General features: G+C 41.8%; 1 protein-coding gene across 5 annotated transcripts in view; it reads right to left on the reverse strand.

Moving 5' to 3' along the window:
• The window catches only part of AKAP6 (A-kinase anchoring protein 6), a 485,646-nt gene that overhangs the window by 287,011 nt on the left and 184,765 nt on the right, over window positions 1-13,870 (reverse strand). For all 5 annotated transcript variants that reach the window (XM_053670522.1, XM_053670524.1, XM_053670523.1 and 2 more), the window contains exon 3: window positions 945-1,196. In XM_053670522.1, coding sequence (XP_053526497.1) covers window positions 945-1,196 — 252 coding nt within the window. The remainder of the gene's footprint in view (window positions 1-944; window positions 1,197-13,870) is intronic.

Consider the following 13,870-nt stretch of genomic DNA (forward strand, 5'->3'; position numbering starts at 1 on the left):
TTTGATCACTATTACAGTCTTAGCACCTAGTGCTTGGCTCATAGGAAGCACTCAATAAGTATAAATTAAATGGGAAACAAGGAGCCAGATTAATGCCAACTATGGGTAGTATCTCGGCAAACTATCAGGTAGGTGTGTGATAACTCTGATGCAAATCTTATTCACATTCAGGTCCTAGCTTCTGGTCACTGTACCTCAACTGAAGCCCAGCTCATGACCTGCTTAATTATACCTGCGAGGTCAGATAGGTAGTAAACTAAGGCAAGGAGGAGGAGGGAGACATGTCTCACCTGTTGTTGACTCAGCAGTCCTGAACCCAGTCCGGTAAGACTGCCGGGTGTTCTGGACATCACCAGCAACGATGGCACAGAAGATAAGGGAGTCCTTGAAACTCTGTGCACTAAGAAAGGGAGGCTCTGTAGCAATTTCATCAACTAAGACAAAGAGCCTTTACTAACTGAGAAAGAAAGCCTGTAGCTGTTCATTATTCCCAAGGTTTAGAAGGGGGAGAAGGGGTACCTAGAAGCTGATTAAAGTATGTAACCTCTGAACCCCAATAGGGCACTCTCAGATTAGCTGAGTGCCCACTCATAGCCTTGGCTCGAGAGTATAGAACAAACTATTTACTAATAAACTTATTAACAACTTTGTTTTCTCTCTATGTGGGGCATTCAGACTAGCCAGGTGCCTGCTTGCACTCTGTGCCGGTGTGAGGATTTCATAAACAAACTTGTTACCTCATTTCCACTCTACACGTCTCTCGTTTGAATTCATCTCTCGCAGTCAGGACAAGAACCGAGGAGAGGCCGGGAAACCCCCTGACTCGGGTCTCCCTGGCAACGTACCCACAAAGAATTCCTATCCCACATCTCCGAACTGCAAACATTCTCAAACGGTCACACTCGACGACGCATTCATTACTTGGCTTCAAAGGACACACCCACCTCTGTTGTCTCTTCGGAGAAAGCTTGCAGAATGTCGGTCTGCCTGGTGTAGTTGCCATTGGCGTCCTGCAGACCTTGCAGAATGCGCTCCCGCAGGACCAGCACGGAGACGCGGAGCTGGTGCCAGAGGAGCTGCACCGCGTGGATGTCCACGATCACATTGACGGAGTAGGACAGCAGCTTCAGGGAGAACTCCGTCTCAAGGAGGGCATGGATCTGTTCAACATGATCAGAAATATCTTCGCAGATGTCCTGCAGTGAAAAGAAAGGGGGGGGGGGCAAAAATATGATGAGGACTTTGCCTGATCCTTAGGGAAACAGCGGTCAAGAAAGACTCCCTCCTTCACCTGACACCAGTTATCAGCGCCAACAGGTCAGTGAGCACAGGTGGGTAGATAGCTGCCCTTTGTTTTCATTCACCTGTGACTGCAGGCCATATTCCTGGGCACGGGGCCTTTCGTGCACACAGGTAATTTGATATTTTTCTAAGCCACAAAAATTCTATTCTTTCAGATACCAAAATTGAAAGTTCAGCCAAGGTGAGAGGTCACCTCACAAATCTGCCCTCTGTTCTCTTTATTTACTATTTGTGATTCCGGCAAGTGAGCCAACAGCGACTCTTTCCGCTGGGGGCGCGCTCCACTGAGCGCACGGCATTTCAGGGTCAGAGCGTCGCCCAGACACACAGCGTGAAGAAAGACGGGCTGGAATCTGAGTTTCGGAGCATCTCCCAGCCATTCTCAATGAACCACAGGGTCTTCAGTGTAAGAGACAATTGTCACATTCCTACAGGGACACAATTTCATTCTTAAATTTATAGTAGATATCTAAATTTGATCTCATATTTGCAAGTAGAATCACTCTTAAGAAGGAAAGCCAGAGAGACCCCAAGGATGAAGAAATACAAAATACAGTTTTGTTTTGTTTTGTTTTGTTTTGTTTTGTTTTGTTTTGTTTTGAAGGCCTAGAAGATTTAAATAAAAACATCAACAGATCCTGGCCTGGTAGCTCAGTTGGTTAGAGTGTTGTCTCAATACGCCAAGGTTGTGGGTTTGATGCGTAGTCAGGACATATATGAAAAGCAACCAATGAATGTATCAATAAGTGGAAAATCAAATTAATGTTTCTCTTTCTCTCCCCTCCCCCTCCTTACCTCCCTCTGTCCTCTAAAATTAATAAAAATAAAAATAGGCAAAAAATCTATTGAATAATGGTACAAAGTTATTCTGAATTTTGAATAACAATTATACAACTCCAGTAGCTCTAACATTGGTTTTTGACACCCAAGAACTATTGGTGATAGTGATACACATTGGTGATAATAAAAACGGAAAAGAATACTAGGTGTACAGGCATAATAAGTGAGGATATGGGAAAAAGCAGAGTGTTTTGGGTCCTACCCAGTGAAATGAGAAATTTCATGAGCTCTAAACACAAGTGGTGGGTCCATAGAGTGTGTAGACTTATGCAAGCTTTTGGGTCAGTGAGTCACCGCAGAGGAACAGTCCGCTGAATTCAGAATTTAATTTAAAGAAATATATGCATATATTGTATAGAATTTACACACATGGCCGTCTAAAGCAGGGAACCTTGGACACTAAAGCTTCATATGTATATATAAGTCTGTGTGTATATAGGCATTATACTGGGCACTGGGGACAGAGAAGAATAAGACAGACTTACCCTGTCTTGTAATCTACTAGCCACAGACTGCCCCGGCCCCGCCCCCAGCAGGCCCCTGCCTGCATCCAGACAGCACAGCTGAAAAGCATTCACAGAAGAAACACCACAGGAGTTGGTGCAGAACTTTCCAACTTGGGAGAAATCAAACAGCAACCATCAAACTTTTCATCTTGACTTTTTATGTGAAGAACAGTTCATTAGAATTATGTACCTCATTCATTAATGTTTACAAATTCCTTTAAGCCTGACCAAAAAACCTTGAAAGAGATCAAAAGTTTAAACTAAATAGACTTTGGAGCCCTGATTATGTAACGTTCTTACAAACGTGGCTCACAAGCACATGCAGTCTAAAAGGGATTTAGGGCACCAATTACATCACCCCATTAACGAGCGCATGGGAACCAATCACAGCCACACTGGCTCTCTCTGCTGACCTTCAGCCTAAGAAGGCAGGCCTCTAACTGCTGCCAGGAGATACCCCATGCTGCCCAGGCCTCAGCTACTGCACGCTTCCAGCATCTACTCCTTTGATCCCCACGCCTCTGATTCACAGCACAGGCCCTGCATCCTTCGCCTCCTCAGGATGCTCATTTCTGTGGAGTACCGAGTTGCCTTGGAAAAGTCCCTTCCTCTCACTGCTGACCACTTCCAAATTCTCTGTACTTTTCTGGCCAATAGTCCCATTCCCTTGTAAGGAAAACACTCGTTAATAAGAAATATGTGAGTAATTTCTTAGGACCCTGCCCAAGGACCTTGCTTTGCCTGTCACCCTCCCAGGGACGCTGCGTACCCTCCAGGCCTCACCTGAAAGACGGACCTTATGGCCTGGGGGCAGGGCAGGCGAAGGGCAGGCCTCAGTGCTTCTTTGCCCCCTCCTGATCATTATTCTTCTGCCCTCTTACTACCTACCTTCTTCTCTACCAGGTGCCTACTGTCCGCTAAAGTTTTACCTACTTAAAATTTCCCATGATTCTACATGGATTTCAGTCATTCCCTTATTTTTTGTTCTTATGAGAAAAAAAGAAAATGTTCTCCAGCAAGTTCATTTAGATGTCTAGATCAAGAGATGTCTCAAAGACTAAGAAACTTTTAATTACAAAGTGAAGATAGTTTTTAAATGTCCTTCCAGCAATAACATTTTTATAGATACTCAAGTTGTTCCTATCCCAATGCATATTTATTGAGAATAGAAGGAAAATATCTTCAGAAATTAATCAGCTCTGTTTTTTCAGCAAATGCTTTGAGTACACAAAGGTGCATATTCCAGAGCCCGCCCCTGGAGTTCCCTGGCCCCAGGAAGGGAGGTGCTCACAGAGGCTGCAGAGGTGAGAAGGAAATAACTGGGCCCAGGGGCAGAGAGACAAGGGAGAAGGAGCCTCTCCTAAGTAGTAAACTTTGGGTCAAAACTCAATAATAAGAAAACAACCAACCCAATTACAAAGCAGGCAAAAGACTTGAACAAAGAGTCTAAGTGGATGTAATGATGGCAAATGAGCACATGAAAAAAAAAACATTTGGCCTCATTAGCCATTAGGGAAATATATATATATATTAAAACCACAATAAGACACCATTATGCATACATCTATTAGGATGCCTAGAGTTAAAAAAAATTACCAAATGTTGATGAGTTCCAGAGCAATTGGAACTCTCTACACTGCTGGTGGGAATGCAAAATGGTACGGTAACTGCGGAGAACAGTTCAACAGTTTCTTGGCAAAGTTCGACATGTACTTACAATAATACAACCCAGCGATTCCATGCCAGGGTGCTCACATTAGAGAAATGAAGGCTTAGGTATACACAGAAATGAAAGGAATCTCTACTGATAGTCTCAAAAGGTTACATGGCGTATATTTCCATTTATATGACATGCTCAAAAGACAAAATCCCAGTGAAGAAGAATAGATGAGCAGTTTTGGGGGCTGAGGGAGGGGAGAGTGTGACTGTGGACTGACAGCCTGAGAGTTTTTTGAGGTGATGAAACTGCTCTGCATCTTCACGGTGGAGGTGGTTATACGAATCTACATGTGGGTGACAATCTGTAGAACTGTATATCAGAAAAGAAAGTGAATTTTTCTGCATGATAGTTTTAAAAATAACAACAGAGAAGAAACCCAATTTATAGTCTGTTATTAAAATGCATGTAAACATTTGTTCTGGGTCACACATGCCTTTCAGATTCTTGGAAATGACACGTGGCACACCTCTTACGGTCAGGGCACTACAGTCATCAGCCTACCTCTGTAACTTCCGCAGGATTTTCAGAGAAGTACCAAAGAAAATGAGGTTAGTCTGGAGCCCAGCTCAAATCCAATAACAATGGTTAATAATCTATCTTCAAAATTGGGTAAGATTTTTCCCATAGATGTTACTGTGTTAATCTGGGAGAGTGATACTTCCCACGGTTTTGTGTGGTTCACACACACCGCAGTAGCCCCTGTAGCCTTCAGAATCACTCACAGGGTAACATTCACTGGAGACATTATGTTGCCAACTGCCCACTTCATTCAGACCTCTATCTATATAACTTGTGGTCTCGAATTGCAGCTGCTGCTGCCTGTTATTGAAACAGGAATCTTCTATGGTTACTGAAGTAGCTGATACAAACACTGAGTTGACCTGAGAATGTTTACAAATAAACTCCAGCTGGATGAGTCAGTATTTTTTTATATAGTTGTATATTTATGTGAGGGACATGCTTCTGTCTTCTTTTCTTTCTCTCTCTCTTTCCTTTTTTAATAAGATTGTTGTATACATTTAGTTGTATCATTTCTTCTACACAGATACAGGGCTGTTAACAGGTATGTATTTAACCAGTATGTTCAGTTGCCATCAGCACAGAACAGAAATGAGGTCTCCTCCTGTGACTGCTCTCATTGCTTACCATGGTAACGCTAAATGTGACCTCCTCGGCTCCTGTTCATTGGCCCTGGGAGAGGATCTGTTTGCTGCCTTGTCATGAGGCCACAGTGCCTATCTATTTCCAACCATTTAAAAAAAAACTTGAAGATTTCCTCGTGAAATTATACGTCAGTGGGTCAGCAATCTGCAAAGGTGCCCCTAACTACCTCTTTCCAGGGCTCCTTGTGCCTGGAAAGGAAACCTGCCCTTCCAGCAACTTCCTCACCTGGGTCCTGAAGCAACACGCAGCTCTCCAGTTTCATGAAATCCCACAAAGCAAGCCCTCCCACTTCTTCCTGCTTCCTGCTTCCCTACACGCACCCCCAAATGAGAAAACATAGCAAATCCCCCAATACCTACAAGTGACTCTACACAGGCACAGACAGCCATTGGCTGGCCTTTCTCCATTCATCTACAACCCTAAATAATGTGTCTTTCCCTTTCCCTAAAAGTAATTTCCCTGTTTCTCTAAAAAACACTCTTGACTTACATTTTTCTAGTTGCAGGACATGTTCAGATGATTTTTCTTAAAAAAAAAAAAAAAGGAAATAAATACAGCCTACTTCTAAAAGATAGGTCTCCTCACTCCCACTTCTATCTTTTTCCCATCAGAGTTTCAGAAATCTTGAACCATTGTCTTACGCAGAGCATACCGTTACATTTAGAATGAAAAGTTTTCATGGTCCAGAAACAGTAAGCAAGAGAGATGTAAATATGAGATGTATTTTTGTTCATGTTTTAGTCTTCCTGCAAAATGCCATGTCATCATGACTGCTTGTTTTGCTTGCTAGCAATTCTACAAAAGAATAAAGAAAAGCCTTTACCCATGCATATGCTCACCATATGCATGTGTATTCATTAGAAAAAGCTAAGAAGAAATTCTTACCTAATACATGTATTTTATATTTTAAAATACAGATCAAGGGAACACTACAGTTCTTGTTTAAAAAAAAAACACCTAATACATGAACCATTTGAACTAAAACTTGCAACTTTATACCAAAAAAAAGCCCTTCCTATTGCAAATTATTAACGCCATCTTCAGTTGGTTATCAAAACTGTCCTTTCTCCCAAAGACAGACAATTGAATGTTACTATGACATGGTATTTGTATCTCCCCGAAGGAGACTGCCCCTTCCATTCCTTCGTCCAGCACATACATTTTCTGATGGGCCTGGTTTCTTCTTTGTTGTATGGAGAACCACAGTGATGAAGTATGGTGAAAGGCAGACCGAGGCTTTTTAAGATCATCACATTACTTTGCTCCAAAGTTTCCAGAATGCTGCAGTTATAAATAATGATTACCCTTTTATTTTTTTTTAATTAATTAATTTATTTTTAGAGAGGGAGAGAAACATCACTGTGTGGTTGCCTCTTGCACACCCCCTACTGGAGACCTGGCCTGCAACCCAGACATGTGCCCTGGCTGCAAATTGAACCAGGGACCCTTTGGTTCGCAGGCTAGTGCTCAGTCGACTGAGCCACACCAGCCAGGGTGGGGTTATTTTTTTAACCCCTATAATTTGGAGTATGAGAACTGAAATGAGATTATTTATGTAGCAATGCTTTTGCTGGTATCATCAGCCTTTGCTCACCCATATCCCTGATTGGACTACCTTTCTGGAAGCGGGAAATAATACCACACTCTGCCAGGACTCTGCCAGGACTCTGCCAGGGCACTGCCATGCATGGCAGGCAGGGCTCAAAGGATATTTATAGAATTAGAGTCAGTTGGATAATATATTACCTTTCACAAATCAAAGTGAAATCCCTAAAAAATAAGTATTAGATTAGTTTACTCTCCCCAATGTGTCCACACTAAACGGCACTCAGTCAGTGAAAGTAATTGAAATCAGATCATCTGTTTCAATTAGGAGAGCTGCTGACAAGCGTGTGGATTTGGGAGTGAAGGAGGTGGCAGAAAGAGAAGGTGAAAATGCTGAACCCAGACTCCGCAGCCTTCACATTGCTGCTTCCACACTCAGAGCCTCCTGTGCCTTCAATTGAGAAAGAGCCTGTTGCAAGTTTGCCTGGCCACACCCAAATCTGAATTGTTCTGCTGACTATGATTTCAATTGTTTTTTTTTTTTTGGTATAGAATTGTCATTTTAAAAACTTCAGAGGATTCATTGATAAAGATTTCACTTTAAATTCCTAATCCCAGGCTTTGACTGGAAAGGGAAAAAATCCCTGAGCAAAAGATGAGAGAAAACTTGACAACTGCATTGTACACTGGAGAAATTTTTTCTAATTGAGCTATGGCTTAATCACATTCACATTTAATGTTCTGTGTGGCCCCACTAGATAAAGGGGTCATTCATTAACAAAAATCTCACCCAGGGCACTGACTCTCAACAGTTTACCTGGCAATTGCTCTGAACTGAACTTCCCCCAGGATGTCTTTACAGAACTGATTCCATGTGGAAATCAACAGAGAAGTCAGTGGGGGTCTCATGCTGCAGTGTGTTTGCTAATCATGCAGAGGCCAGGGCTGCTCTTTTGAAGAGAGATGGGACCAAGGAATCTGCATTTTCTTAAGCCTGCAGTCCCCATGATGCTGCTGTTCCAGACACCACACATTAAAAACACTGAGCCAGAGACGGCCAGCTGTCTAGTCTGACCCCAACTGAAATGAGAGCTACACGCAATACTGCTGCGACACAACCATCAAAACAAAACCTCCCAGCAGCCAGAAAGGTGCCCAGCCACTGCCACTGCACAGATGTCTTTACAGGAGAACCTGCATTCCTGTGCCCCCAGAACACAATTTCCCACCGTTTTACTCACCCACTGCTGACAGTGTTGTGATCATCTCTGGGGCAGCATCAGATTTGTAAGTGTCTCTAACATGCTTTCTCTTTTTTCCTTTTTTTAACACTTTTATTATAGAATGAAACAGATACAAAATATCACCCCCAAAATATACAGCTCAGTAAATTATTATAAGGCCAACACCCTTGCAACAACTACCCATGTCAAAAATGAGAACTTGGCCAGCCTCTCCAGAAGGGCCCCCCATGCCCCCTCCCCCTCGCAGACCCCCCGTCCCTCCAAAAGTGACCACTACCCTGAGGAGCACAGCACTCAGTCTCTCGCATCCCTTCGCTGTCCCATCACCCCCGTAAGCATGCCTGGACACCATACTTCACTTTGGGCCAGCTTTCCACTTGATACGTCTTTTTAAGTATTTTTAAATCAACAGATCCCAACTACATGCCTTTCTCTTTTCATCTAATTTATCTGTTAAAGATCCTGGGACACTGCCCTGCAGAGCCTCCCACAGTTTGGGTTTGCTGACCGGAGCCCAAGAAGCAGTCAGTGTCTAGTCCCCTCTCTCCTCTCTCCTCTCCGCCAACTGGCAGCCAGGTCCGGAGGCCTGGTTAGTCTCAGGTTCAAGTTCTTTGACAAAACTAAAAGTACCGTGGAGTTCTTTTATCAAGAGGCATGTAACTTTGGCTTTTGCTCTTTCCTGAGAGTCGCTATCAACTATTTTGGTGGTTGGTGTTCTGGGCCTGAAACGGTTAACATATGGGGACTAGGAAATGATGATACTTCATTCTGTCACCTTGTTTCCATTTGTTAGCTAGAGTAACTTTATTAGAATAGGCTTTGCCTTATCAACTGTTTGGTTACAGTGATAAAATTCATAGAGGAATTAAGAAAATGCTTGATTCTTTCCTTTTCTTTACCCAATGTTTCAGATAATGAACTGATTCTCTGTCACATTCCGAAGGTAGCCAACCAGCTGGTTTACTTCATATCACTTTATATTCATAAACTTAAACATATTTGGTGGGTTTTGATCCACTACAATTCCCAACCTTCCTGAAGCTCAGACTGTCCACCTTTGGTCAGTGGGATCCCTCCAGTTTAACTTCCCGACTAGTCCAGGCGTCTTTGATAGCTGCCCTGCTCATCTTACTTACTGTCAGACTTGAAATTGGCCATTTTTCTAAGAAGCCTCAGTTTCCTTTAACGGAACTAATTTTCCAAACTACCACCCAGGGAGTACGGATGCTCATTACTACTAGGTTAGTCACTGTTTCTAGAATTTTTTAAGTAACAAAGCTAGGAAGCATGCATATTTAAAAATAAAATACCTTATGAATTCATAACTAATATTTCTAATTCAAATTCCTAACTATAAGGCTTTTACCTGATATCTTCTATACTACATCTGTATCTCCTTTCTTCTGTACCAGAATCCTGGTTCTCAAGAACACAGGGGGTGATAGAATTAGAAGACCCTATAGTATCTCATTTGTTTTATCTCACATTACACATATGACACCTTTAGAATGATGCATGTGCCTGGGACTGGAAATTGAACCAGCGACCCTTGGGTTCACAGGCTGGCACTCAATCCACTGAGCCACACGAGCCAGGGCTCAGAATGATAATACTAATACTAACCTACAACTACTACTGCTACTGTCCCTGAAGCAAATGACTAGGACATGTACAAGATACTTCTCGACAAGGTGGCTTTTGTTACCACAGAAAAGAGCAAGGTTACCTTTGGTTTGTCTTTAACTGGTCTTTCAGAGGGTAAAACTTATAACCTAGTCTCATACTCACTACAGTTTATATTATGCTATTTAAACATCTGAGGATTTTCTGAGTTTGTTTATCATCTGCAAAGTCCTTCTAGAAGGACAAAAAGAAGTCTCAATAAAAATATGACTATGAACCATATGACCACTAGTTCTCTTGCAGGGGGAAAAAAGTGCTCTGGTTTTAGAAGGCATGCCCTGAGAGCTTTCCTGCCTCAGCAGATCCTGCTCTTGCAGACAATCACAGACTATGCGAAAGAACGAAAATCAATGAAGGTGGTAATCAACAATATACCAAAGAAACTTCATGCGCATGAGTGCTAGGTGTGCCAGGAAAAGCACCCTTTTTCTTTCCAATATATTTTCATTAGCGACTACGGGGCATAGAATGATTCCTATTACATATTAGTTTGGGGCTGTCCCATAAATGAAATGGCTTTTCTCTTTTAAAGCAATGGACTGTGACAATCTCTTCATTTACCATCTCATATGGGAAAGTCGTACAATTCACATATTTGCTTTGTTTGTTCAGTGGTTTATATGTCATTTCTGTCTATTTCTATGAGGCCTGTCTGCCTCAGGAAATCCCTGTATGACAAGCACTGCATTTTTATATTTTGCTTTATAGAGTATAGCACCACATGCAAATAGATTCTTAATACGTGCTGAGTTGATGATACTGAATTCACAAACCATGAAAATGGATTGTGTCTAGATTATTTTGCACCGAGCTGAGAGGCGGAAAGCCTGGGTCCTGGGCCCTGGTGTGCACTGGTTGTCTGTGTCCCGACAGAGCCCCGAACCTCAGTTTCCTCATCTATAAAGACAGTGGTGGGCGGGTGGTCTCTTCTCTCAAGTGCCAAGATTTTCTTTTGTTTTCTTTCTTTTTGTGTGTGTGTACCCTTCTCATAATGCATAACCAGAGCTGTAGTTACCCAGAAGCTTTTGTGTATCTCCGAAAATCCTTGTAACATGTTATGTCCCACGTGTAGTAGAATGAACACTGTGTTGAGAATCAGGAGGCCTGAGACCAGTGCTGGGAATTTTGAAAAGCACCCCTCTGGCTCCTACAAGGGACTCTGCCACAAGATCTAAAATAACAGCGCAGATCTATCCCGACAGATTGAGAAGGGATAATCATTCTGAATGAGGGCCAGAAACCCCATCCTCCCAGCCCAGGCTAAGTGTCCTGAGGAGCCTGTTTGGTGGTACGTTCCTTTGCCGCCACGGTAGGGTACACCCATTGCTCGTCCACCTCCTATTTGCCAGCTCCCAGCAAACACACACACATTCCTGGGGGGCTAATTCTTATCTGCCTGTACCACCCACTGCTCTCTCTTCACTTCAGTCATTTAACATTTGTTTTCTAAAAATTTATAAATACCTTTGGCAATTTAGATTTATTTCCTTGAGGTGAAAAATTTCTAGCAACTCTCTTGAAAATTTGGAGCTTCTAAAACAATAAATAGTAGCCCTGGCTGGTGTGGCTCAGTGAATTCTGTGTTGGCCTGTGAACCAAATGGTCCCTGGTTTGATTCCCAGCCAGGGCACATGCCTGGGTTGTGGGCCAGGTCTCTAGTTGGGGACTTGTGAAAGGCAGCTGATCAATGTATCTCTCACACATCAGTGTTTCTCTCCCTGTCTTTCTCCCTCCCCTCTCCTCTCTCTCTAAATAAATAAAATCTAAAAATTAAAATTAAAAATGATAAATAGTCTTACAGGTTCATTTACAAATGTTTGCTCTTGACCTATTTGTAAATGCTTATTGTATTGGGGAAAAAAATTAAAAAGATGAAAGTTCTATTTGGGATTTCCTTGCTGACTCATGGTGTAACCTTGGAAAGGTCAAACTCTTTCTTAGATTCACTCTTCATATATTTAGATCACTAAGACCATGGCACAGCTTCCAAGGATATGTTTCTATGCCTTCCTCCCCCACATAAATATCCACAGCAACTAGCTTGGCTGTTGATTTGTATTCAAACACCTACAACATGCTTGTTGGAAGCTAACATTATATACACAAGCTTTTCGTCTCACATCTGAGAATCCGGAACAGGAAATGAAACTTCATAGGATCAATTCCTGTGAAGAACCTTTTTCAAGGGATGTGGTTAAGACACTAAAAATGATATGACAACAAATTCAGATTCTGAAGCCAATGTCACCCTTTCACGTAAGGCATACAGGGATGCCTTAACAGACCTTCTGGGAAGCTCCTCTTTGCCTTTCATTGACCCTGAATATACCTACTAAGGCAAAAGTGGATTGAACTATTGCAGTGCTATCACAGAGTTGTGGATAATGATGAAAAGTTTTAACAGCCAAAAGATCAAAAGAGAGGAGACTGGTTTAACACGCTGTGGTAATTCATATAATGAAAAAAATACACAGATGCTAAAAATAATGTTGCAAAATATACTTAATGGCCTCAAATATTCAAGACATATTGTTAACTGAAAAAAGGCAAGTTAAAGAGTTCTATTAAAATAACAGCTTATGTGGACTCAGAAAGAACTGAAAAAGATGTCAAAGCTGTTCCTAGAATTTTCTGTAGGTGGCAGCATTAGAAGTGATTTTTAATGTACTGCCTGTATGCTTTAAATTTTTTCCACTAAAGATTCATTTCTTTCATGAAAAGGAAAAAAAGTAAAAATTAAACAACAAAAAAGTGAGGTTATTTCCCAAGGCAAAACGACAGTCAAGGAAACGCCGGTCAAACTATGCAGCATAAGTAATATAAACTACAATATCAAGGTGATTGAATATCAAAGTCAAAGCAACGGAATCCGGGTCTCCCAGCATTCTTTCTATGTAGGGAGAGACCAGTCACGTCATTCGCAGCCACACCACCATCATTCTCTTAGGGCTCTGCATCAGGTGGCCAGGTGCTGTTAGCTCGGTACTAACAGACAAGTACCATGTCACTGATTATTAAGACATTTAACTCTGCTTTTGCTTTGATTTTTTTTTAAGTTTATCAGACTTGAAATAAAGACATAGGTGAGGAAAAGATATTGATCAACTGAAATGAGTACTAATGTAAATATCTTCTCTCCCTTTTAATTTGATGGATTGATTTGTCCCAGAGTGTGATAGACTAGAGCACCAATCCTCTTTTACATTTCATGCAAACCCAAAACGGAGGGGCATTTCTCAGGGCAAATCCTATTACTTGACAAACTAAGACCTTGTTTATCTCCAGGAGTGACCTCAACACGGTGGGATTCAGAATCTTCCACTATCAAGCTACTATAGCCTTTATGTAATTGTCAAAAAAGTGAAGGCATCTAAAATAAATTCGGTGCCCCCTTGGGGGTGTACTTTACACAGCTAAAAGTTCAGTCCTTCACATTTGCTTAGGGATTACTGTAACATATACTTTTTGCTCATTGACTTTTATGAACTTTTCTGTTTACTTCCATCAACCCAATAATTTATACGGGTGGATTTGTTTTGTTTCTGTGCAGATCCCTTTATCCTGAGAATCAAAAACGGCCAAATATATGCATCTGTAATGTTAATACTGAGCATCAGAGCCTAGATGAAAACAATGAATTCAGCTTATATCTTAGTTAAGAAAATCCATTTAGGTGTCTTGCCTTCTCCAAGCCTGACCGACTCTCCACATTAGAGCTGCTCTTCTGCAAGCGCTGCTCACACGAAGCATGACGAAAGTTATTGGATTCCAATAACGTGGTTTTAAATCTACCCTCGTTGCCCTTTTCCAGAGGCTCCTTTGGGAAATAAAAATAGATCAGAATAATGTATCTGACCAACAAGTGC

The sequence above is a fragment of the Artibeus jamaicensis genome, unplaced genomic scaffold (assembly GCF_021234435.1).
Source record: "Artibeus jamaicensis isolate MK-2021 breed Jamaican fruit bat unplaced genomic scaffold, CSHL_Jam_final contig_588, whole genome shotgun sequence".
In the NCBI taxonomy this organism is placed as follows: domain Eukaryota; kingdom Metazoa; phylum Chordata; class Mammalia; order Chiroptera; family Phyllostomidae; genus Artibeus; species Artibeus jamaicensis.